Source organism: Clarias gariepinus, chromosome 27, assembly GCF_024256425.1.
Source record: "Clarias gariepinus isolate MV-2021 ecotype Netherlands chromosome 27, CGAR_prim_01v2, whole genome shotgun sequence".
NCBI lineage: Eukaryota > Metazoa > Chordata > Actinopteri > Siluriformes > Clariidae > Clarias > Clarias gariepinus.
In genome coordinates, this window is record NC_071126.1 from 19657074 (window position 1) to 19684817 (window position 27744).

Consider the following 27744-nt stretch of genomic DNA (forward strand, 5'->3'; position numbering starts at 1 on the left):
TGTGTGTGTGTGTCATCTGGGCTATTTATAGTTAACTTTTTGCTAGTGGTGCTTTAAAATCATAAAATAATTCCTAGATTTTATTCTTTATATACTGTAAATAATAATAATAATAATAATAATAATAATAATAATAATAATAATAAAAACACCAGATGCTATTTTAGCCCTAAAACCTGAGTGCTAAAAACACAAGAACAAAAAAAAACATAAAAATGTGTGCAAACTTTCACTGTTAAACTAAATCACAGAAATACGATATAATAATGTTTAAATAAAATATTTTTATTAGTGTTAATAGAATGTAGATTTATGTGTCATGTCACATTAAATCAGGTAATAAGTTGCATTTTGAGTGATTTGTTCAATATTATGAATCCTAGTTCAATATTCCAGCTATATGTTTTTTTACCCCAACAGTACTTTACCCCAGTAAACAGCACTTTAACAGTATTTCACCCCATAAATATGAATAAAAGTCACTTTAATGGTCACAGTTACTGTTAAAGGAAATCCTGTGGAGTTTTGTTCCTATTACACCACAACACAGTGGCACTGAATCACATTGTTTTATCAATCAAATTATGATTAATAATTAAAAAAATAAAAACAAACAAACAACCAAAATGAAATTTATAGGGAAATCTTGCTGAAAAAAATGTAAGTTATTGCGTTACTCTGACTGGACGCCCTGATACTGGAGACTCCTTCCACAAATTCCAAACAAATGTCTCTGATTTGTTAAAAGAATCTGGAAATTAACAATTTTCTTTTTATTTGCTTGTGTTTACCTCTGAAAGAAGATCAGTTGCTATAGAAATGTTAAATTATAAGGACCAGAACGTTATTATAAACCTGCAGTTATCAAAAATGAATTAACACACACTGACCAATCAGAATAAAGTATTTAAAAGAGGCATGCCATAGTACACAATTACAACTAATTATATATTTGATATACTTAAATCCGCCAAAAGTTACCGTTATATAAAGCCAAAGTGAAGTCGCTACAAAAATACAAACATATGTATAACTCGTTCTATCACTTTAATGGCTGTTAAATCAGAAATATATCACTAAATGATCTTTAAAACAAAGCGCTCAGGGTGAAGTTTATGCACGTTTTAATACGTCCAAGTCATGTGATACGAATAATAGATTTTTTAAAAGTTTAAATGTTTTAGGCTGTGTTGTAAAATAGTCGATTTAAAAATTTTTTTATTAAAGATATAAAATAATAAGGAATCTTTTTGTTTGTTTGTTTGTTTGTTTGTTTGTTTGACCCCTCCAGTTGGTGGAAATTAGCACCAAGGAAATCACCAAGACTGACATTAATAACACCTGAAAATACTGATTAATAAATACTGAAAATACATTGTGGTTGGTGTGATAGTTAAATCACACATAAGACAGCTGGAGTATTTGGCACATAAACTACTGTAGTGATATTATACACCCCCCCCCCCCCCCCCCCACACACACACACACACTCGGAGGAGCTGCAGCTGCTTCTCCTGATGGATGGGTCGGGTAATGCGTAGGAGCAAAAATGTTTTTCAGAAGCATCTCGAGGACGTGGCTTCCTGGAACTCGATCCTGAAATGGAAAAGAAATCCAGCAACGGGTTCAAAACCTTCTCCAGGTCTCCACAATCTCACCAGATCTCTGTCTGTACTGATTAGGAGTCTAACATCATTGACTTTACCAAGTCTATACACTCCTGTAGGTAATAATGTTGAATGTTGTTGTGTTGGTGAATTATTGTGTGTACACTTCACACAGACAGATGCGTCTCTGCCATGGCAACTAATCTGTTGATTTTCAAGGATCAGGCGTTCCACTGGCTAAACGTTCACAGGAATGCAATGATCTCCGAGCCACCTCGGCCGGGATCGTCATTCACCGATGCACAAGCGTCTTTAAAATGTTTGCACCATTCAGATGTTTTTTCCGCGTCTAAGAGTCTCATCACCGTACTGCGCTTGAAGTCTCCTGTAAAAATCCCTTAATCTTGTACACCTCCATTCACCTTACAGTAAGTCCTGGTTTGACTTGAACACCCAATAATAAGCGTACATGTGGTTGCTCTGTTTCCTATGTCAGCTTATAAGTCAGAAGTGTATGAAGAGCGCACAACAAGTATCAATTACTTGCGGTAAATTATGAACATACCTGTGACTACCTGTTACTCTCGAGGTGACTGTCGAGAAGTAAACACGGCCACGTCAGATCTTCACGACCGTTTTTCTAAAAAAATACAGAGAGAAAGAAAGATGCTTTAACCTATAGGTTTTAAGGTTATATCAATGTCATTAGTATCTCTTGTCACTCTAAATACACCAAGGTCACATAATGATAATAATATGATTTTAAATATAAAACCTAAAGCCAACTTTTAACCTTCTATAAGCGAATCTCCTTATCATTCCATCGGTTATCAGTCATGAAGGGCTTGTGTATGGGTTATGCATTCCTATGAACATGACATTGGGATCAAGTTGTGTAATTATGACAACACTCCAAGTATTCCAAGGTGCAGAAAAAGAAAAAAAAAATACTCTGCATTACTCTGTCATGTCAATGACATTGAGGTATTCATAAAGGACTTATAAGCTGACATAGGAAACAGAGCAACCACATGTACGCTTATTATTATAGTTTAAACAGTCAGCCATCACAATGTCACATGACATAGATATACATAACAGTTAACACGTGTATGTCATAACTAATGTGAGGATAAATTATTTATTACAGTATCAACATCTTATAAAGTGTCATATGACTAAACCTATGGTCGCATGACATTAAAAAGGTTATTATAGTGTAAGCATTCATGTAGGAGTCATAACACAATTGACACTTGGTGCAGGCCTAATGACACCACCCTTATTTTTTTAACGCCTCCTTTAGTGATGAAGCATCACACTTTACACGAATTACTCGCTTTGTTCGTGCATGAGAAAGAAAATCAACAAGACGAAATGAATAACACCATCTGGTCGGCTCTGCACCCGAGACTCGCTCCTGGTACGGACGCAGATTTATATTTAAAACAGAAGAAGAAAGCGCAAGGAAAACATTTCACAAAAACGCCCGAGCTATAAACGGCGTGCGTGCGAAGGTCAGGTGGATCGATGCTGGCTCTCGCTGTGGTTCTCAAGCTCTGCGCAGACCTGCAACCTAGCAACACGTCTGGATAAAAATATCCGCTCCACGCGTGACCGGTGTGAGGCACATTCTCCCAGACTCATCAGCCGCGTTGACTCATCCCCACCGAGCCCCCTCTCAGTCACCGTACGCTGTGTGTGAGACGTCACAGAGGGTCGCAGCGTGTTCAGGATGCTGTTGGTATTTATCGAGACGTTTCATTGTCATAAATGAAATGTTTTCTATAAAAGTTCACTGGATAACTAGTTCGATGTTAGACAACGACGCACAGCTCGAGACAAGCTTGCATAACGGAAAGTTACTGTACAGAGGCCACGCCTCCTTCACTGGGACTGAAGAGAAAAGACTCTTTTATACGGATTAGAAGCGTTCACTTTGAACTTTCCTGAAAGCCTTAAAGGCCTCGCCCACTTTCCTCTCCTTCATAATGACTCACAGACAATACCAGTTCAATACCAGTTAAAGACAGAAGCCACACCTCTTTCACAGGGACTGACACACATAGGCCACACCTCCATCACATCTTTCACTGGCACTGACAAACACAAAGGCCACACCCCTTCAACTTCTTCAAGAGGATTAAGAAACACAGAAGCCACGCCCCATTTTCATATGTCACCCTAACGGACAAAAACATAAAAGCCACGCCCTCTTCTTATATTTCAGTCTCATTGACAAACCCAGAAGCCAAGCCCCTTCAATTTATATAAGTGGATTAAGAAACAGATAAGCCACACCCCCTTCTCATTTTTCATTCTTACTGACAAACATGAATGCCACGCCCCCTTCACATAGTTCACTATCCCTGGCCAAAAATGAAGCCACGTCCCCTTGCCATATTTCACTCTCATGGACAAACACAAATGCCACGCCTCCTAGTCATGTTCACTCTCACTGATAAATATGGAAGCCACGCCCCTTCTTATATTTCACTTTTATTGGTAAACACAGAATCCTCCCCCAAACAGAGGCCACACCCCCTTCAGCTCTTTCACTTGGTCATTGGTGATCATTACAGAGGCCACACCCCTTCAACTTCTTTAAATGGATTAAGAAACACAGAAGCCACGCCCCATTTTCACATGTCACCCTCACTGACAAACACAGAAGCCACACCCCCTTCTCAGATTTCACTCACTTATAATTCTTTATTATCACTTATCACAATTCGTTCTTTATTATCACAAATAAAGAAGCCACACCTCCTCCCCCTCCTTCCCTCTCACTGACAAACACAGAAGCCACGCCTCTTTTACTTTTTCCATAACATTGCAGAAGCTACACCACATTGTTTTTCCCTTGGAATGTGCACACAAAGGCCACGCCTCCTTCACCTTTTTCACAATATGTGTTAGGGACAAGATGCCTCCTCAACTGGGAGCCACACCTCTTCCACCACCCTCACTGGAACTGGCCGATATATGACATATGAAGGCCACGCCCCTTTCACACCCATCATTGCTGTAAGTCCCGACACTCAGATCTGACGAGCGTGATCATGTGACGAGGTGTGAAGCTCACCATGTTCGGCACGAAGCGGAGAAATCCTGCTCCTGCGTAGGCATGGATATCTGAAATCGGCAGCACCTTCACGTCAGCACCATTACTCAGGCGTACGTGACCCTCAGTGATGCACACTGGGTAATGTCCAAAACCCTGTGAGGATCAGGAACAGGCCAGGACAAAATTACAACATGAAAATGAGCCTTAATACGAATTGTTTCTGTGATTCGGGTTAGGACCTTATCTAAACCTCCATTATTAAACCTGTACTGAATTAATAACTGAACTAATAATAATAATAATAATAATAATAATAATAATAATAATAATAATAATAAACTTCACTTGATTTATATAAAGTTGAAGCTTGTCTTTAGCTTCAGCTGAGAGCTCCACATCTTCAGCACCGAACATCAACTGGGCTGCTTTTCCCAGCTTATCCATGACAGGCATCTGAAACCAAACACACACACACACACACACCAATTAAACACCACCACTTCTCGTACTGGGTTTAAACGTAGTGACACGTGTTCTGATGATGTTCCTCACTCTCTTCAAAAATGACGTGTTTGAAATTATAAATATATGAGCCGATAATGAAACAGCTCCGTGTCAGAGGTGATAATTGACTCAGAGGGCCATAACACACTGCAGCACACAAATCACTAAATAAATCACTACAAAAACATTATTATCTCCTGAATGGATGTTCATCTTAATGCTGATGTGACCTCCAGTGGATTAGAACATTTTTATCAGTAGCTCAGCGGATAAGGCATTGGACTACGGTTCAGAAGGTCCCAGGTTCAAATCCCACAACCACCACGTTGTCCTTGTTGGGCCCTTGAGCAAGGCCCTTAACCCTAAACTACTCTGATATGTAACGAGATAAAAATGTAAGTCGCTCTGCATAAGGGCGTCTGCCAGATGCCTGAATGTACTGAAGTACAGAATGTGTCACAAGACACTAGAGATCAGAGCCGATGCGATATTAACACCACGCCCAGGTGCTGATTAGATTTGTACTGCGATTCTGTAAATATTATAATTTTATACATATCATGCTTTGATATTATTATTATTATTATTATTATTATTATTATTATAGATTTTAAATGTGAGAATAGTTTAGAGAACACCATCTGTAGGATTATAGAGGAACTGCAACATATTACTTGATATACAAATGTATATAATGAAAAAAAAAAGAATAAAAAATATTTTAGCATTAAAAGAATTGCAATACGTAACTTAATTTTTTTTTTCCTTAATGGCAGAGTGAACGAACGAATGAATTATTATTATTATTATTATTGCATGATTTGAACCCTGGCCATTAAACAATATTTTCTGACCAGATTTAAAATCTTAAAATGTCTATTTTTTCTTTTTTCCCCACACTTATAAATATAAATACTACCCGTTAACACAATCGGTTTTATATTACGATTTCTATTTTAATAACTTTGCAAACATATTAACAAAATTATTTATTAATTTGCACAAAGCCTAAATAGTTAGCAATTACTTATTATACTTCTCTTCTTCTTCTTCTCCTTAATAATAATAATATCATCATCATCACCATCATCATCATCATTATTAATAGTAGTAGTATTTTTTGTGCAGGAGACGATAAATATAAAAAAAAAAACAAATAAAATTTGTTTGCTGGAAATCATTACCAACATTAAAGAATGATTGTTGTTTTTTTATTTTATTTGATTGTATTTTTGTTTATAAAGCACCAACATCCGGTATGATAAACGCAGACGTGACTCTGGCAGATGAGCTCAACACTTTCTATGCTCGCTTCGAGGCTGCAGCTAAGGACGCTAGCGATGCTAATGCTAGCGGTGCTAACGGCTGCAGACAGGAAGTCACTGCCAGCACCGGAAGCGCGTTCATCATCACCGAGCATGACGTGAGGAGAGCCTTCAAGAGAGTGAACACCAGGAAAGCAGCAGGACCAGACGGCATCTCAGGCCGTCTCCTCAGAGCCTGCGCAGACCAGCTAGCACCTGTGTTCACTGAGATATTCAACATCTCTTTATCTCAGTCGGTGATCCCCACATGCTTCAAAGAATCCATCATTGTTCCTGTCCCAAAGAAACCTCATCCTGCTTCACTCAATGACTATCGCCCTGTAGCCCTCACTTCAGTAGTGATGAAGTGCTTTGAACGCCTGGTCAGAGACTTCATCATCTCTTCACTACCAGACACACTCGACCCACTACAGTTCGCTTATCGTCCAAACCGTTCCACGGACGATGCAATCTCTCATCTCCTCCATACATCTCTCACTCACCTGGACACTCGGAGGGGGAATTATGTGAAAATGCTCTTCATCGACTACAGTTCTGCATTTAATACCATAATTCCCTCCACACTTACCACCAAGCTGGAGCACCTGGGACTCAGCTCATCTATGTGTCAGTGGATCTCCAACTTCCTAACTGGCAGACCACAGGCAGTAAGGATGGGCGGACATGTCTCAGCCCCTCTCACTCTCAGCACTGGAGCCCCCCAGGGTTGTGTTCTGAGCCCCCTGCTGTACTCTCTGTACACCCACGACTGCGTGGCCACTACCAGCTCCACCACCATCATCAAGTTCGCTGACGACACTGTTGTGGTGGGCCTGATCACGAACAATGATGAGACGGCCTACCTGGAGGAGGTTGGAAATCTGGAGAACTGGTGCCAGAGGAACAATCTCCTCCTGAACGTCAGTAAGACAAAGGAGCTGATAGTGGACTTTAGTACAAAGCAGGTGAGGAACTACCAGACCCCCGTCATCAACAGAAGCCCAGTGGAGAGAGTGGACAGCTTCAGATACCTCGGTGTTCACATCACGCAGGACCTGGCATGGTCCTGTCACATCAACACCGTGGTAAAAAAGGCCCGGCAGCGTCTCTACCACCTCAGACGCTTGAGAGACTTTAGACTGCCCTCCAAGGTGCTCAGGAATTTCTACTCCTGCACCATCGAGAGCATCCTGACGGGAAATATCACGACCTGGTTCGGGAACAGCACCATGCAGGACAGACGAGCTCTACAGAGGGTGGTGCGATCAGCTGAGCGCATCATCCGCATCGAGCTCCCTGACCTGCACTCGATCTACAACAAGCGGTGCTTGACCAAGGCCAGGAAGATCGTGAAGGACCTCAGCCACCCCAATAACGGACTGTTTACTCGGTTGCGGTCTGGGAAGCGATTCCGCTCCTTGAAGGCCAACACAGAGAGACTGAGGAGGAGCTTCTTCCCGCAGGCGATAAGGTCTCTCAACCACAACCACACCACTATGCAGAACTACACAATATTTTCAATATTTTCATAATTGGTCAAATCCATCAATCTTCTTACATCCATGAACACTATGGACAATTACACGCTCACCTTCCTTCATATGTACACTACATGTCGTACGTTACATCCTGGACCATTGCACAAAGACACTTTAATAACTTTGCACACCTACCTTCACAACTACACTACATTTTACAGTTTTACGTTTACATCCTGGACCAGTGCACAAAGTCACTTTAATAACCTCTGCACTAAGACACTTTGTTCCATGCATATTTGCACACACCGTAAAGTATATTTCAATTTGCACAGTATATTTCTATTTTGTACATCCTATTTCTATTTTTATTTTTAGTTCTATTTTTTCATAGCACATTTCTATTTTTATTTTTAGTTCTATTTTTCCTAGTTTAATTTAATTTTGTAATTTAATTTCTATCGTATTTCTTTTATTCATATTTATTTCTTATTTGTAAAATTTAACTCTCTTCTAGGGTCAATGGCAGTCGTATAATACATTTCACTACATTTCGTACTGTGTATGTTTGTGTATGTGACAAATAAAATTTGAATTTGAATTAGAATTTTTAATTTTCACTGGATTTTTTTTTCAGATAAAAAAAAAAATAGAAGTAGGAATAATTTAATTCCAAGTTAAATGTACAGTAAACTACAAACACACACAGACAAGAGGACACGACACGTCACCTAACGGGTAAAACCGGTCGAGGGCCCCACCTGCGGCTCGTATGGGAGGTGAACCGAGCTCTGGATCTCAGACGCTCTCTGAACGCTGTGTGCCAGCAGCTCCAGTGCCCCGGCGCCACCTTCAGACCAGTCGCTGCACTGCACGGCCTCGACCGCTCCGAACCTCTTCGCCCGATTGCAAACCACGTCCACTTCAGCCTCCGAGTCACAACTACACACAGGACAGAGTTACACCTTCATCAGTCCTGCTTCAGGAGGAGGAGGAGGAGTCTATAGCGTTCTCACACTGGACACTTCTTCCATTAAACAAACAAAAAAAAAGGCGTTCCTATATAGTATAGCATCCTCTAAACAAACCCCAGAGCTGCTGTTTAAAGGATTTAAAGGAGACTTTGTGACCTGAAGGTGTTTACAGCCACCACTGCTGGTACCCCGAACGCCCGGGCGGTCTCTAACGGCCTCTTCAGATGAGCACAGCCTTTCTCCAGCAGCTCCAGGTTCTAGAGGACAGAGAATTTTTACTGCATTCCATCCAAACCTCATAGAGATTCACACATTTCCTGAATCATATATATATATATTTTACCTGCTTTGAAAACTGTTCAGGTGAAGGAAAGCCTGGTGTGTCCTATAGGAGAGAGAGAATTACTCACTATCTTTGCCCATCGATTAAACAAACACACACACACACTTACACACACTCACTGAGCCAGGAGAAGCCCAGGAGATTTTCCACTGATGGAAAAGTACAACATTATTACTACACTTGATTTCACTGTGTGTGTGTGTGTGTGTGTGTGTGTGTGTGTGTGTAGGATGCTAAAATAAATAAATAAATAATAATATAAACATGTTCTCATGTCCTAACTGTGATGTAAACACTCTCTCTCTCACTACTTTTCTGTGGCAGCTATGTACTCTAACAGACAACAGTCTTTCAGGTGGCACCGGTTGACCAGAACCTTTTAATCTGTTTTACATATTTATTTTATAATTGAAGTATAAATCTTGTATAATATGAACAATAAAAAGGGGTAATTTCAAGAATCTCAGCTATTCGTCTCTTCTGGGACATTTCGTCCTGATTCACCTGAATTGACTGAATCTCCTGCAAGAGCTTCTTCACACTGCTGCTCATGGAGTGAGAAATCCCTCTGTTTTTGCTTTTCCCTTTTTCTGATCATTCTTTAACTCTCATGTCCAGCCCTGAAGACACTTCTGTTTTAAAGGAAGTAAAACTCACCACTGGGCCACCACCGCACATCTTCAGGGCCCGCACCGAGGTCACAAACACCAGCACGTGTGGTCGCGGGACTGAGGAGCGGCACGTGATGTTGAGGAAGCTCTCACACTGAGGCGTCTCCGTGACTGATCGGGGTGGAAGTGGAGATCGGTTACGCTCACATACACATACAGTGAAATGCAAGATTGCGTTATGGAGATGTGCATGAAAACAGCAGCATGAGACCATTCTCTACTGTGACTCTATTATGAAATCTGCTCTCTTTCTAAACCGTGTTTTAATGATAAGCAATGCAATTATTTGTACTCTTAAAAAGTAATCTAAATTTATCGATTCAGTTGAAGTTGTTATGTACCAATAATTATGAAAGCAGTGTTGTGCAGGAAAAATGAATTAATTACATGTGAAATATGAAAATAACATTACACAGAGTCTGCTCCTATCAACTCTTGCTTGTGTTATGTATTTTACTGTAAATATGTAGTGTTACTGCTTATTATTATCTTTTATTATAAGGGGTGCCAATACTTCTGGAGTTGACTACAGAAATCAGATTTTGAAAAAAAAAAAAAAAGATTAGTATATATATTAGAATAAATGTAAAAAAAAAAAAAGTAAGCTAAACAACATGTCAGATTCAAAATTATTGGCACCCTCCAAAAGTTGGCATGAGTGGTCCAGTGCAGTATATCCTTGAAGGATTTTCCAAACTTGTTGTGTTTATCCTTTAATAATGGTGTGGTGCCAATCATTTTAAACATATTTTGAACAAAAATAAGAACATTTATTAATTAAAATTTAAACCATGCAACATATCTATTGTATATTTGTATATATTTAATATATAATATACGTATTCCCTATTAAAATATTAGTTTCATGACTACTATGAGAGTATTTCTAAATTGGCATTACTTTAGAAAACATAAACAAGACACAACATTCATCTGTATATATTCCTTACTGTACATTTTGTTAATTATTTCAGATGAAGGGTGCCAATACTTTTGGTGTTCACTATAGTGAAACACAGTAATAGTGGAAATAAGTTCAATAATTGTAATTTTAACATCACAAACCTATATAACAATGTATGTGGAAAATAAATCACAGCATTATACAGCCAGATCCAAAATTATTGGCACCCTTGTAAAGTTTTGCCTGGGCAAACCACGATTCTGTAAAAAAAAAAAAATTATAAAAAAAAGTTCCTATCCATAAACTAGAATTAAAAGCGCGGCCTCAGAACAGTTTTTATCATGATTTAGAGGGAAAAAATTCCCCAGTGCTCGATGATTTAACACCTACGCTGCTCATGTGACTCCAGTCCAACTGAAGTCTGTAGGTGTAAAACTGAACACTGGAGATTTTGCTATGTAGCTTCTGAAGCTGAAGAAGCCTGCACAGGAATTTGAGTGACAGAGCAAGTCTCACCCACAAAACCCTGAGGCCCAACCAGTTTTAGAGCAATTTTGTCTGCCATGATGGATGGACTGCCCCAAGCGACATCAGCTAATGGAGCGATGTGAAGAAAAACAGGAGTTCCCTGGGAAAGAGAGAGAGAGAGAGAGAGAGAGAGAGAGAGAGAGATCATTATGGGGCAAGCATGGAATAAAACTAAACATTGTTTTGGTCGTTAAAATTTAAATTTTATCATGAATGTAGAATAATAAAAAGACATGTACATGTCACTGAGCCATATTAGAGCATATGTACTGTATTTTATTTATAGAAAGCATTTTAATTGAAATTTTATATATTAAACATTAATGCATAAAACGTTTTTGTTTTACTTTATTGGCATTTTTACATTAGGATTGTTGATGATTAATATGATTAATAGGATTAATAACCCAGTAACTGACAATATTTATTTGATAATTGTTTAGCATAATATTTCCACTCAGTTGTGCACCACAAGAGGGCGCACTTGCAGTTCCGACAATGTGCAGTACAGGGTTTAAAATATGTATTAACTGATTATTGACTATTGACTATGGCCTATGTATTGAAGCTTTGTATAACTCTATGGCTATATATATATATATATGACAAGTTATGACATCATAAAAGAAGCCAAATGTATCATTATTATACCTCTGATGTCTGCATTAAACAGGGCTTCAGGGATTCCTTCAACATCAGGCTAACAACACTGCTAACGCCCTGAGATGACAAAGTACCAGGATGTTAGTCCTCTCTCTCTCTCTCTCTCTCTCTCACACACACACACACACACACACACACACACACACACACACACTCAATTCCTTACATCTAAATGTTTCATTAACTTAATACAGAGAAAGTTCCTTGTATTCAGAATCGTGTTACGCCCTTTTAACATCCAACAGCACTCGATCCAGCACTTTGTTATATATCAGGTCTTAGTTGATACACACCACGTTATTAAGTCAAGGTCCTAAATCAAGACCCATTAATTAATAAAGTGACACAGACCAGGTCTTCGATGGTTATAGGTTTCCCAGATGTGCTCGTAGCCACCACCATCCGAGCCAGTCTGTCCTCCAGGTCCTCTACACTCCCGCTCAGAGAAATGACGACCGTGAGCTCGGTCTCCAGAGACGCATGGTCCTGCAATAAGTCATTCATGAAAATACATCATTCCCAGGGGTAAAATGGCTTCAGTATGGTGTGTAAAAAAAAAAAAAAAAATATATATATATATATATATATTACACGTACCATCCTCATGTCTGGGTCAATGTCCAACCGGACCAAACGTCTTATCTCGTCTTGGGTCAGGGTCGAGGGGTCGGATTTCTCTATCCCAAGTCTCTGCACAGACACAGTGACATCACATAGTTGATTTATTTGTAAATGATTAAACAAGAGCTGATTTAGAGAAAGTGTTGTGTGACATACAACAAGTTCACCATGTCAGGTGTTATAACTCTGTAATGTCAACCTTACGTCAACAAAAATCTACACCATTACCCAACTATCAACATGATATGAACATGAACAAGAGAATGTCTTAATGATACTCCAGACCTGTTGGAACAAGTCCTTATGTAGGTCTTATGTAGCTTCATGAGTGACTTGTATCTTATGTGTGTTTCTACCTGAAGCCTTTTGAGCTGTGATGATGAGAAGGCTCGATGACCATCTCTGACCGGCACCACAAGGTCAAAAAGAGCCTAAAGACAGGGGACAAACATTAACACACAAACACACACACAAGCACACACACAAGCACACACACACACACTGATTTAACCTGCTCAGAGAACTTGTCCTGGTAGTGAGAGTAAGATGTGACGGTGTCAGTGAGGAAGCTGCTGGCTGCTGAGACCGCCTCAGAGTCTCCTGTGGGGTGGAAACTGGCCTGACACACACACACACACACACACACACACACACACACACACACGGAATTCAAAATCCTTTTTATATTAAAAAGAAATCAGTATTATATTAAGATATCTATATTAAATAATAACCTCGTCTACGGAGATCTGAGGAAATCCGCCTCCAGCAGCAGCTCCTGCTTATAAACAGAGCTTATTACAACGCGCACGACAAACACTTCACTTACTACAACACTTCTTTTTATTAAAATATTAAATATTGCTGAAAATATGCTGAACAGTCTTATTACAGTGTGATTATAGCTGTTACTACACAGCCTGAGATGGTGCAGAGTGTAGTTTATAAGTTATTACTGTATACTGAATTAACCTACTGTAACATAATATGCACAGTGTTTATAAGGCTTCATAAGATCTACACAAGGTTTCACATTCATGGTCTAGTGCTTTAGTCAGTTTTGATGTCAAGTTGACATGACACGTCCCACACTGGCTGTGTTGGTGCGTCATAAGGACGGACGTTCTGTTGTGTGAATGCAGTAACAGCTTTGTGGACATTTTTATATAAGTGACGTTTGTTTTGATGTTTCATTGCCACCTTCATCATCATCCTCATCATCAGACTAATACAGTGCACCTCACATAAGACAAACTAAATGACGACCAAATGTCTGGTTATGGCTTCCTATGTCGACTTGTACATTTTGTTAATTATTTCAGATGAAGGGTGCCAATACATCTACAGCCAGATCCAAAATTATTGGCACCCTTGTAAAGTTTTCCTGGGCAAACCACGATTCTGTAAAAAATAATAATAATAAAAAAAAAGTTCCTATCCGTAAACTAGAATTAAAAGCGCGGCCTCAGAACAGTTTTTATTGCCACCTTCATCATCATCCTCATCATCAGACTAATACAGTGCACCTCTCATAAGGCAAACTAAATGACGACCAAATGTCTGGTTATGGCTTCTTATGCCGACTTGACCTTAAAGTGAACGGAAGCAGCGGTTACGCCAACTGACGCTTGTTAAAAACAGCTTTTACGTTATTGTATTTGTGGTTATGTTAAGAGCTTATATTCACCGAAAATAATTGTACTGGATTTATTTGTTTTTATTTATTAGTTCGAAGTAAGAAAAGGTTACAGCATGAGCTTTATCAATACATGAGGTAATAATCAATAATAAATGATAACCTATTCATTTACGAATATGACAGCGTTACAATTCTAACAACATTATGCATTTACGTAGCAGGAACTTACAAATAAAGTCTTAATTTCTTTCTGAATGAAAATATATAAAGATGCAAAAGTCAAGCTTTGTCTAATAAGTCATGCAGAGTTGTTCAGCTTTAATCGGGACGTCTGGGACGTTTTGATAGTACAGAATAACAGAACACAGTCCTGAAAGTAAAAACTCCCCTTATTTCTTTATATAATCCCCTGATACACTAATGTACTAGTGCTTGGACACCATCAAGGTAGGAAGATCTCTCAGTACACCAGAGACATGATCAGACTGTCTGCTTCACGTCTGAAATGCCTAAATTGTCCCGTGGGCAGGACAAATGTCTTGTAGCGAGGTCCGGACAGTACAGGGGACGTGGCAATAACTCCCAGCTGAGCTCCTGTAATGTGCGGGTGTGCGAGAATGACTGTCTGCACTAATTTGGCGACGAGTTATCCACTGATTTTCGAGGATCAAGCGTTCCTTTTGCTAAATGTTCGACTGCCGTGGGCTCAGAGCACTTCGGCCAGGATCATCACTCACGGACGCTCGGCATTCCTTAAAACGTTTGCACCGTTCAGATGTTTTACTGCGTCTCATCAGCGTACCGTGTTGGAAGTCTTCTGTAAATGTCAATCGCTTTTACAGCGCTAACAGTGTGTAGCATTGCTGTAACTGTAACTGCGGTTAGGTTCATTTCTGGCAGCAGGAATTTCCCATCCTTACCTCTGAGATCTAAACAGTGTTGTAGAGACGTCTGTCTCACGCAGGCAAAAGCATTGAGCTTCAAATGTCTTCCTAAAGCCTGAGCCAAGCCAAGAGTGACGCTCCGCCGGCCTTCAGGTCCTGAGGTGGATGTTATTCTGATCACGTCAAGAGACAAAAAAAAAGAATTATGGTTTGGGAACTATGCTGTAAGAGCGGTTAAAGGCTGGATTCTGATTGGTCAGAAAGTCACAACTCATTCACGGGGACTTGATGAGGTTTAAATGAGATTTATTTATTTAACATAAATGGAAGGAGTCTCCAGTGTCAAAGTATTAAAGCTGTAGGTTGAAAAATGGGTGTATGGTTTTCATTTTATTGGTAAGAGAAACAGAAAGAGGCTGGAGAGGGAATGACTGTTTGTAGCTGCTATAACATAAGTAAAAACAGGCGGTTCACTATAAATGGTTAAAATGTATCATCATGGGTCATTATTAAAAAAATAATAATGATAATTTGGAGGATCTTGTTACTAGCAAACAAATCCACTTTGGAACAGTAACTTTAACTAGCGGAGAAGAAGTTTTAAACTTTGTTTATTAAGCAGATGAGATCGTACCCAGTGACCGCCACGTATTTCCCATCAGGCTGTTTGTCGAGTCGCTTCAGGACGTCCGGGCTCACCCTCACCCTGCTCCTGAGGAACGGCTCGATTTCCCGGGGGAACAGCCCTATTTCTTTAGCCAGCTGATCAACGGGCTTGTGTGCAGCACAGTGAGCGATCTGGACACCGCTGTGAGTGAAGATTAGGATCAGAACCATCTGGAGACTCTGGGCTTTACTCAGAGAAATGCTCAAAGCTTTATTATTAATATTTGAGATGTACATTTTCTATATACAACACCAGGTCGCTCATGTACCTCGTCTGAGGTTTCGGCTTCGTGTGGGTCACGTTCCATCTTCCAGGTCTGTACATCTGCAGAACCTTTTTAGCACTCTTCACTGTATTCTGTTAATAATAAAAGTGATGAAATTAAACATTATGAATAATAATAATAAAAAAATAACACAATGATGAGTGACAATACGGTGTGATGTAGCAGCAGTTCCGTTAACACTCAAGCAATTACAGCAATTTATTTTATTTTTTTGTTATTTAATGTATTTCCATTTAGAGTAAGCGTTGTTAATTATTAACGTATTTTTATTAATTAACTACATTATTAAGCCATTGAGAATTGAACTGATAAAAAATCCAGTAACCGATAAATGTTTGTTTTGAATCATGTTTCTCTGTTGCTTAGATATCTCTTAACATCTACGTTCACCACAAGAGGGCGCACTCACAGTTCAAATGATGTGCAATATACTGCAATGAGCAAATTGGGAACATCAGTCAACCTACAGTGCATGACTCCAGCATGTTCGAGGAAGCCAGAGTACCTGGCGGAAACCCAACAAGCATGGGGAGAACTCCACACACACACACACAAAGACCGGAGGTGAGGATCAATCCCCAAGCCTGGTGGTGCGAGACCACAGTGCTGACCAATAAAGCCCCTTTTATACATACACACAGTACAGGAGTCTGACTGGTCATCTCGTAGAGAGTGATTCTGGTGAGAAAATGCTCATCCTGTGACCTAGTTATGGTGTTACATGGTGGACATACGGATTTGAGGACAGCATTGATGAGGACGAGGAGAGTGCGGTGAATGTATCATGTGTGAAGCACAAGAGAACAACAATAGTGCTCCAAGTCCCCCGTTGTCCCTGGCGGGAATTCTCACCAGTGCTGTTCTTCATCTCACCAACTCTCTCCTGGATCACTCGGCTTTAACACTTTCCTCATTCTCCTTAATCTCACCAGAACAAATGCGTGTCTCAGGATTGAGTCCACGAGTAGCTGGAGAGCGCTACGAGAGAAGTGTGTCTATTTTCTTTGTGAAAACTCGAAAAAGATCAACATATGCAATAATTCCGTAGCTTCTTGCAGCGATTGGCGAGATTGAAGAGCGGCTTGGGGAGTTTGAGGACGAGATCCCGGGAGTTCCAGGAAAATCTTCAAGAGTACGCCAATTCACTCGCCAAAATCACTCTGGGTGGGATTTCTCATTAGACTCCCGTGTGTATGAAAGGGACTTGAGCCCCTGTCCTGCCGCAATCCAACTGACTTAGCACTGGCCTGTTCAGTCTATTACCTCCATCAGCATGGCTACAGTCATGGGTCCCACTCCCCCAGGAACCGGAGTGATGTACCCCGCCCGCTCCTTAGCAGATGGATAGTGAACATCACCCACCACGCGCATACCGGACGGCCTGCTGTTGTCTGTGGAGGGAAAATGCATTAATTACATTTTCATACTCGAATGGACACCTGAAGTTAATTAAATGATCATGGCCGACTCAGGGTAGAACTCGTGCATTATTTACTGTATGTAGCTGTGTCTTGATGCAAAGAAAAGCATTATGGGTAATGACTTAAACGATATGCATTTCCAGGAATGAAAAAACTATTCATTTGCATGTGCAGAGCAATAAAAGGTTGTCAGGTGATTTATGTATAATTGTGTGAACGATGTCACATGATCATTTGTGCTCAACTGCCAAAGACAACAATGTTAATCATTAAAATTGTATGTATTGTTAATAAGTAAAATAATAATAATAAAAAAAAAACCTGGGATGGAGTTAATGCCGACGTCGATGACCACCGCGCCCTCTTTTACCCACTCGCCTTTCACCATCTCGGCTTTCCCGGTGCCCACCACCAGGATGTCTGCCTTCTTCACCTTCACAGAGCAGGAGTTTTCACCATAAATGCACATTACTGCTGAGAAATACTCTACTGGATATGAGTAGGAAGAGGAGGAGCAGGAGGAGATACTTCTGCTGGAAGGTCTGGAGTTTTGGAGTGACAGCAGGTGACGGTGGCGTGGTTCCACATCAGGAGGTTGTGCATGGGAGCACCGACGATCTTACTGCGCCCGACCACCACCGCGTTCTTACCTGATACTGAAACACCTGCACACACACACACACACACACACCATCAAGCAGCTTGTCACAGCATGTTCTAATCTCAAACACTGCATCCAGAAATATATTCATGTTTTAATGTACAAAAATGTGTTGTTGTAATAAGAAATACCGAGCTGTGTGAGGAATAAAACACTCCCGAAGCTCATCAGTGATACAGATTTCAAAATTTTCACCTCTTAGTTAAATTCAGATCTATAAGTGGTTTATTCTTCTTACATCACAGCAATTCACCCTTCATTGCATTTCTTTTTATTCTTTAATTATAAATAAATAATAAAAAAAATTAATGTTGAAATGTTGATCTTTACAAATCTCAGAAAACCAAAAAACTACAGCTTTCTATGACAAACCTCCGACACTGGTGTCTCCTTCCATTCATTTTAAATAAATAAAATCCAGCACCATGGTGGACGCTGTTGCTCATTCAGTACGAGCTGATTTAGTTCAGCTCCCTGAAGCTCTCGGGTGTGTCTGGTTTCATTTCCGCGCTCTCACCAGTGTGTTTGAGGAGCTCCATGCAGCCGTTGGGTGTGCAGGGGATGAAGCAGTTCTGCAGGTCACCTCGAGACAGTTTCCCTGCATTGATGCTGCACAGACTGGAGTGAACAGTAACACAGGTTTAATTTAACACGCCTTTAATTACCGTGACATCACAAGCTTAAACGTATGGCGAATACGGCTACTGTTGTACCTTATAACCTTATTAGTTTTATATATTATATTTGACATTTTTTTTTTTGTTTTTTAGTTAAAAAGTGATGTCACGAACTCTTTAGTAAACTCCCAATTTTTTTAATTTTGTAGTTGATTGTTGATGTCCCGCCAATCAACTGTATCTTTTGATCTCTTGATAAACATTAATACTTGACAGTCAGACGACAAGTCGTTGTGATTTCTTGTTACGTGCTCTCTGTCCCTCTCTCTCTCACCCGTCCACATCCTTGTCTGGATCCACGGTGTTGACGACTGTCTCTGTGTTTATGGGGTTGATGGAGTCCACAGGTAGCTGTACGATGAGCCCGTGAACATCCGGATCCTGGTTATACAGCTTTATACTCTGCAGCACCTTAAAAGACATGGACCATGTTACTGAAAACTGCAGCGTCCATGTCCAAATAAGACGAAAGAAGAGACAGTTTAGAGACTGAAACAGTTCTTTGTGCTGAGTCGCTGTCTCTGTAGTGTAAAAAAAAAAAAACTCCAATCATTTTCAGTGGAGCAGTTTCAGGCCAGGATTGAAGGGGTTAAATATTTTTTTAAATCAACATTATTTCCAATCTGTTTGACCTGATTTGTTTTGTTTTCCGATCGGATCCAAAACGAGTAAGCTTTATTCCTGTGGGAGTAAAAAGGTTTGGTGCAGGTCCAAAACAAATCATCAGAACTCACAAAAGTGCATTTTCCCAAGTACCTTTTTTTTTCCACAGTACTCAAGTGAACACAGTCCCAGTTCCAGTTTTTTAGAAAAATATTTATCTAGTTTAAGTAGCTGCTGTTTTCTTTATCTTTAGACTGTAAAACTAGTTTTCCACAACACTACTGCAAATACTGAGGAACTATTTAAACTCTCCTTGAGACACGGAATACCTTATAATAAACTAAATAATGCAGAAAAATAAAACATTCTAATAAAGAGGATAGAGAAATGGATGCTCACCAACACAAATTGAAAAAATCAGAGAAAGGCGAACACATTTCTCTTAAATTACAATTCTGAAATAACTGTGCTTCTTTAATTTGTAAAAAGAATTGACAGGTTTTTTTTTATAATGTAGGGAATCATGAACAAGATTGTGAAATGCTGACATTATGCGTCTGGCACAACTCGTATGCCTTCTGCATGCCAGAGTCTTTCTCTATCCGGACACACTGAAGCATTAAAGCTCACGCGATCTGATCAGTTCCCTGCTTTTGCCTCGTTTAAATGATATGAACGTTCTCGCTCACTCTCACTCATTTTCGCTTATCCTGTACAGGGTCGCGGGAAGCCTGAAGAAACTCTAAAAACTCAATACAAGACCAGAGGTTGGAGTCGAACCCTCGACCCTGGAGGTTTAAGGCCACAAAGCATTTATACTGGCTGTGAGTGCAGTAAGTGTGTGTGAGTGGAGAGTGTGTGGCTTAGAAGAGTTGCCATAACATCACACACACAATGTATATCATGATCATGGTATACATTCCATGAATAAAGAAGCCAGTCCTCTGATTCTGTGTCCAAACATCTCAAGAAATGCTGATGCTAGAGCTTTACTTTATTTACTTTACAGATTCTTGGAGAGAGAAGACCTGTCTGATCATCACCATGTCTGGATTGCAGCGGTTTGTCCAAAATTGAGCATGAAATCAATAGTTTAAAGGCAGCGGTAGTATTTGTTGAGTCACCGTCTTTCTGCCATGAAACCCCATTCATTTTCAGCAGAGCAGTTTCAGACCAGGGTTAAAAGGGTTAATTATTTTTTAATCAACATTATTTTCAATTCGTTCGACATGATTTGTCTTGTTTTCCGATCAGATCCAAAACGAGCGAGCTATATGCCCGTGGGAGTGAAAGTGTTTGGTGCGGGTCCAAAACAAATCATCAGAACTCACAAACAGTGCATTTTCCCAAGTACCTTTTTTCCACGGTACTCAAGTGACCTGACTGAACGTTTGGATACAAGTTTCATGAGGGTGCGTGAGGGACATATGGCAGTCTGAATGGGAAAATCTGACTTTTTTTTCCCCAAAACAATTGTGCACCCCATTCGTGGACCCATTCGTCCAGCTGTACAGTATGACCCGCATTTTTGGGGTAAAACCATGTATAGAGTAATAATAGCTGAGAAACAGCTTTCAGCCCTTGTGAAGAAACAATCTGTATGTTTTTAATTGAATGGAGGACGACTTGTTAAACAAGCACTCATACTGTAAGACCGCAGGGCTCGCTCGTTTTGATTCTCACAACCAATTTTCACTCTATTCAAACATAAACTCTGTTGTTCCAAATCCTCTCTAATTTAATTTGCATTTTAGTTTCCCTATCAAATTTAATCTCACCGTGCTCTATTTGCATTAAGCTCAATTCTTTTTCTCATCATCTATCTATCAAAACCACGGATGTGATCCAGAGCAAAGCTTCACCAGGGTTTTCCACAAAACTACATAGGGAACCAATAAAACTCTCCTTGCGACTCTGAGACACAAAATACCTTATAATAAACTAAATACAAATAATATGAAAAAAGTTATTTATTCTAATAAAGAGGACAGATAAATGGGTGCTCACCACCACAAATAATAAATAAAAAATAAAAGAAATGCAGCTCTACAAAAACTGACATAGCACACACACACACACACACACACACACACACACACACATTTTCATCTAACATTTAAAATGAAGAAAACTATTTTGCTTCCAACTGAAAGTTTTTTAACCTTATGGATGTTTTTCCCTATAATGTTGGGAATCACGGACAAGATTGAAAGCTTTTAATTTGTTAAAAACCTTTGCAAAAGTTTTACAAAGTATTAAAAACAAGTTGTGCTTAAATAATATAGATAGTAGAAGCTTAGTTGTTCTGTGAACGTTACAGTAAATTGTCTTTCTACAAAATAAACCGAGTTTATCACGACCACACTGACCAAATAATATAGGACTAAGTACATATCTAGTCTACAGTATGTACTGCTTCGTCATTATTTCACAGTTATACAGTGTTGTCCAAACTATAATAAATTGAATGATTTAGGAATTTAACTGCATAACAGCAAAATCTTTTGGACACACCTCGTCTTCTGTAGCTGTCTTAGGAAGCCTGATGTGGTTGGCATTAATTCCAATCTGCAAAAGGTAGAAAGTGAGTGAGATTTAAAGATAAAGAGAATAAAAAATAGCACTTTCAAATAAACACGTTTGTATTGTGGAATCCCAACCTACTCTGGCTGCTGCCTTTAACTTCATACTGATGTAAAGGTTGGAGTCGTCTCTGTCCCCGACCTGAAGTGGATAAGATTATACATGCTTAAGCTGCATGCGTAGAAATGTATTAATGTCCCATGTTGGATAAACTCATGAGCTAGAAGATAAGCACATCCTAAAAGCCCATAGGCAAGCAAACAAGGACCAAATAAACTGTCTCTTAATTTAAAGTAATACTCTAGTGTATGGGTTGAATGGAATGGTACACTGGAGTATGATGGACTAATTGGGTCACACAATGGTGCATCGGGTCGGAACAATGTCACTCACTGGTGTATGGTGGACAAAATGGGATACATGCTTTTTGCACACTAGTCTATGTTGGACATATTGTCACACACTACTTTATTGTGGACAAAATGGGGTCCCACACTGGTATATGGGATCAGAAAGAGGACGCACACTGGTGCATGATGGACAAAATAGCGTACACACACACACACATTTTGTATGGGGTCAAAATGGGAACACACATTGTCGTATGGTGGACAAAACAGGGTCACACTGGTGTTTGTGGTCAAAATGGGGTCATTTGTTGGTGTGTGTGTGTGTTCATCATAATATACCTATCTTCATTATAGCTGTTTTTTCTTTAGCAATTATTACAATATTTTCTTATGTGAAAACAATGAAGAAAAAGAGAAAAGCACGTTACCAAATGAGCAGCTGGGGAAAGAAAGAAAGAAAGAAAGAGGAAAAAAGGAAGAAGAAAGAATAAATGAAAGATTGTGAATCAGATTATCAGAATGAAAACAGTGTTCACTTTTTTATTAGCAGAAAAAATACTATTAAAGATAAAAACAAACAAAACACAAGACTAACTTGTAGCACCACCAGGCCTGGTCTAAAGCCCGGGAGCTGACGGTACATCTCCTCTACATCCTTCTTCAGACGCTCCGTCACATGTCTTGAGATAAACAAGCATGGTTTTAGTGTTTAGGGCAAAAAAAGAGCTTAACGTAAAAAAAAAAAAAAAAAAAACACTTTAATTACATGTTGTGTTTATGACACCTACAGTACATCAGTGTCTTGTGACAGGGACATGAACTGTCATAACGCATGCTCGACATGAACTTGCACTTGCAATGTCAAGATAAAAATAAGAATTGAGTCAAGTTATATGGATGATGTAGGGACGACATAACATTCTTACAATGTTGACATTTTTTTTTTTTTACAACTTAAACCTACATGACCATGGTGTCCCCTGTTGTCATGTGACATAGATGACAAAGATGCTATTAGACTGTGTCATAAGAGGACATTATGGCATGTGACATAAAACCTACATTTATGTTTATAGTGACTGCTGGCAGCTGTCATGTACACTTCTTTTTAGTCATAATGTCAAGCTGACGTAACATCTGAATAGAGTGAAACAGCAACATTTAGATGATGTTACAACAGTTTATGAGGCCATTATGACAACTGACAAAAACCCTACACGAAATGTCCGTTCCATCAGACATCAGGTGTCATAGTCACCTTTTTTTATGCAACATCACACTAATATCAAACCTGTCGCCAAAATTGTCATGACGAGTCATTGACAGTGTTGGGTGTAAGGCGTTACAAAGTAACACATTAGAGTACTTGGCGTACTTTTTTGATGTAACGAGTAAGCTAACGTGTTAGGTCCGCCATTTAAGTATTAGTTATTTAGTTATATTTTCAGAAATGTAATCCGTTATTCAGACAATTTATGAATCTGAAATCAGAATATGAAATCATTCCCAATCCGTTAGTGTGTGTGTAAACGTCATCCTACAAACACGGTGCTCATGATGTGCACTCGTGCTAAAGCACCAACCAAAAAGGTCAGTGTTTATAACAGATGATCCTGTTGGAATGAGGCTTATTATTGCATGTACAGTGTAAGTTTTATGCTGATTATGTGGTTATATCTGTCGTCAGGAATGGCTATTTATGTCTCATGGTATATACTGTAATTTATCAGAGTTAAATGAATACTTAATGAATGGTGAACCCATAACAGGTCTTAAAGATCACGATTTGTTCTCATGCAGTGTTTAAAATGTTCATAATGTCTTATAACTTGTTAATAAAAAATATTTCATTGCTGCTTATAAGAGGTTTAGGAATGGTCATAGTGATTCCACAACAAGATAATAATAACAGGTCATAATGACCGTGATGTGCACTTGTGCTCTGCCACTAAAGGTGTGTTTATAACAGGTTGGAATAAGACTTCATAAACATTTGTGTCGGTTTATGTCGATTATCAGGAAAAAGAAGGTTATGACATAAACAAAGGAGTTTAGAAATAGAAACATTTTATTGCAGTTTATGTAGAAAATGTCATAACACATGACTCAGGGACTCAGGTGTTATGACAGGGTTATAACAGGTGTTATGACACTTTTAGTTGCAATTAGATCTTTAATCTTAACAAGTGAAACAGGTTTAAATGTTAATATGATGCAAGTAAATCTATATCAAATAAATAAATAAGAGAACAGTCCTGGTTTGAGATTAATGTATAAGTGTTGTATACATACTGTACGGTACGAGGGCTGTTCAAGCCAAACTGTTTCCTTACATTTGTTTCAGCACAATAAGTTTTCTTTCTGTTGTTTTTTTTTCACTCCTGATTGATGAAGGGGTTAAACACCTACAGTAAGACCTGACCCTGAATTAGATAATGCGCTCCTGTCTCGCTGTCTTCGTTACATAAGAAGACGACTGCAGGTGTTTGACTTACATAACTCCTGGACTTTGGTTGCTCTTACAGCACTGAATACACTCAGACTGAGAGTTTGGACTCACTGTGAGATCTTGTTGCCGGAGATGACTGTAGCTACGGAGCGCCGATTCCCCCAGCATTTCACGGCTCTCCTTCGGAGATTTATTGCAATCGCAGGAAGCATGCTATGAACAAAACAAACAAAAAAAAAAGGAAGGAAGGTTTATTAAAGCATTTCAGGTTCGAGACAACGTTATGTAATGCTATATATCCTGATCATGAGCACCTGTGTAGTGGTTATTCAGTGCCTCAGTGCTGCATGTGATATAAAGTCTCCTCCTCTCATCCTCAGTCCAAAGTCTGGTGTCTCCGGCGTTCTCCAGGTTATGACACCTCACTCTGGATGTTCTGGGAAAAGCTGTAGGTGAATAAATGGATGACAAACAAACAAGTGTCAGTTCAGTTACAGGCAGTCGTCTTCCTTACGTCTGCACACACACACACACACACACACACACACACACCCTTGTGGTTGATTTAAAAACAAAAAAAGTTCACAAGCCCATGCGTAGAGGTTCAGGTTCAGCCTCCAGCACTCCAGGAAGTGATGCGTCTCATCTCCATCTCAGCCAATCACAGAGCCCGGTTCATCTCCTTTCCCTTTTTTTATTTCTTACTCTGCTGCACAGAAAAACAAGAAAATGTCTGCGTGCACAGGGAGGCTCTGTCTGGAGAGCTGGGAGGATCTTGGCCAGCAACCAGCAGGATAAATATTTTAACACACACGCACACACACACACACACTCTCTCTCTCTCTCTCTCTCTCTCTCCCCAACTCATGCTGCACTCTGGTGAGCCCCCGGGGAAAGTCCCGCCCCCTGTGCTTCTTCCTCCAATGGGTTAAAGGATACCTGGCTACCGTCCAATCACAAAGGGGGTGGGTGAGGAGGTTCCGCCTTCGTAACACGACGAGTTATGGAGATGTTTTTCTGCTGGATAAAATGTTGGTGCAACACCCCCCCCCCCCCCCCCCCCCCCAACACACCCACCGCATATTTTTTGGTTGCAAAAGCAAATGTTGTATATATACATAAGTGGGCAAGTTTAATTTATACTACACTTATAAAATGCACACACATACACACACACACACACACACACACACCCCAATGCATTTGGTATTAAATTTAGTATTTAAATATTTATATAGTTTTTTCTTTTCCTGAAGTGTGTATACTGTTTTTTTTAAACCTGTATATTTTGAGACAATTAGTGGTCACTGAGGTCTTTACTGTGTAATCAATTAACAGGAATAATTAGTATTTATAATTAGAAGTATTTATATTTAAGGTTTAAGGCAATTAGAGTCTCACAGACATTAATTTCGTATCTGGGGCAAATAAGCCGTCAGTGTGATATTTATACTGTTTTTCCTAAATTCTATTTTTGAGAATTTAGTCTTCACCGGTCTATTTGTTTGGAGGTTTACTATTTGGGTTAAAGTCACCAGGAGGTCATTACAGATCTTTTATACGTGACAGAACCTTCTCTTCCTTTTAAATTACACCATAAATACAAAATACAGTCAAAGGTTCACAACCATTAAACAGTCAGTTGTTATTTTAAGACATGAAGGTCGGCTGTTCTGGATCAGTTCCTACAAGAACAGTATCGTGTCGAGTGCGTTTGTAAAACCCATCAAGCTCCATGATGAAACTGTCTCTCATGAAGACCTTCCCAGGAAAACAAGACCAAAACTGAGCTCTGCTGCATAGGAGACGTTCATTTAGAGTCACCAACCTCAGAAATCACCAATTAACAACCAGAACTTCAGATTAGAGCCTTTATGAAGGATTTACAGACCAACTGTTCGGGGGAGATCATTGTGTGTTTGGGATAAACGCCTTCAGTAGAAAGAAATAAACATCAGAAACGACCCTGGAGTTAGAAGGGGTGTACAAACTTTTGACTGGTTGTTGTTAGTCTTTTGGCTGCTCCTGTTGAGGGGTTTATTCAGTCCGCATAACAAGATTGGCCAAGGTTTTAGGCCCGGATGCCCTTCCTGACACGACCCTAACACTGAATCCGGGCTCGGAGCCAGAACTGTGTCCAGTGGTTGGGGTTCGAGTATTGGCTGGGAGTCGAACCCGTGACTTCTGCATGGCCGAGACCTACAGTACTACTGTGTATAAAGAGAGCAATAAAAGAGAAACACAGTGTAGGAGACATAAAATGTTGCAAAATGATGTTTTTAGAATCAGTAAAAGTAAAAGCATTTAGGAAGCTGTAAGTTGGGTAAAATGTTTTATATATTTATTGTTTTATTTATTTATTGTTATTCCTTTCACCTAGACTGTGGGTTCTTTGTTTACTTCTTCACTCACACAGTAAATTTTTAAGTATTATTAAAATAAATGTAAATAAATTGTCATCCATACTTTTTCTAATGTTAGTTTCATTTATGTTTTATAAATCAAATAAATAAAAAAATAATAATAATGTAATTGTCTTTGGCAAAATACACACTGGTTTTCAATTCTGTTATTCTCAGTGTGTGTGTGTGTGTGTGTGTGTGTGTGTGTGTGTGTGTGTGTTTGTGCATATAAGATTTGGCTGTTACAAAACAGTTAATAATAGATTAATGACTGAATGAATGCTATTTATTATAATTTTTTATTTATTTATAATAAATAGTTGAGTAATACACAGTTCACTCGCTATGTTTTATTAGCAAGTTAATTAATAATTTTATTGCAATTTGACTTATTTTATTAATAAGATTGAACTTTCTCTTATATTAATACATTATATTGTTTGTAATTTTGCACAATA

The 27744-nt window shown here is 39.3% G+C and overlaps 1 protein-coding gene across 2 annotated transcripts; it reads right to left on the minus strand.

Annotated features, from left to right (window-relative positions):
* Nucleotides 1-264: 264 nt before the first annotated feature.
* On the minus strand, nt 265-25641 carry mthfd1a (methylenetetrahydrofolate dehydrogenase (NADP+ dependent) 1a, methenyltetrahydrofolate cyclohydrolase, formyltetrahydrofolate synthetase). 2 transcript variants are annotated; one of them, XM_053488921.1, is made up of 29 exons: nt 25437-25641; nt 25199-25330; nt 24996-25097; nt 23031-23115; nt 22167-22226; nt 22017-22070; nt 19174-19310; nt 18740-18840; nt 18090-18226; nt 17883-17994; nt 17404-17531; nt 16123-16211; nt 15822-15995; nt 15224-15360; nt 13399-13445; nt 13176-13283; nt 13021-13095; nt 12641-12733; nt 12395-12529; nt 12032-12100; nt 11369-11480; nt 9935-10059; nt 9278-9319; nt 9091-9191; nt 8722-8902; nt 5020-5127; nt 4693-4827; nt 2173-2247; nt 265-1596 (listed from the first exon to the last, which is right to left on the minus strand). In XM_053488921.1, exons 3-28 carry the CDS (start codon nt 25094-25096, stop codon nt 2179-2181), a joined length of 2715 nt encoding a protein of 904 aa, XP_053344896.1. In that variant the 5' UTR covers nt 25097; nt 25199-25330; nt 25437-25641; the 3' UTR covers nt 265-1596; nt 2173-2178. The 2 variants fall into 2 exon arrangements, with proteins under 2 accessions (XP_053344896.1, XP_053344897.1); XM_053488922.1 differs by having other exon boundaries at nt 13399-13442; nt 25437-25640.
* Nucleotides 25642-27744: the final 2103 nt, after the last annotated feature.

Bases quoted from the DNA above. Each gene is read 5' to 3' on its own strand.
- mthfd1a (XM_053488921.1), bottom strand. From the start codon at position 25,096: ATGCTTCCTGCGATTGCAATAAATCTCCGAAGGAGAGCCGTGAAATGC. The intron at 15,996-16,122 runs GTACATGAGCGA...CTTCACTCACAG, and splicing joins AAGCCGAAACCTCAGACGAG to CGGTGTCCAGATCGCTCACT. The intron at 10,060-11,368 runs GTGAGACTTGCT...CACCCCGATCAG, and splicing joins TGGGCCTCAGGGTTTTGTGG to TCACGGAGACGCCTCAGTGT.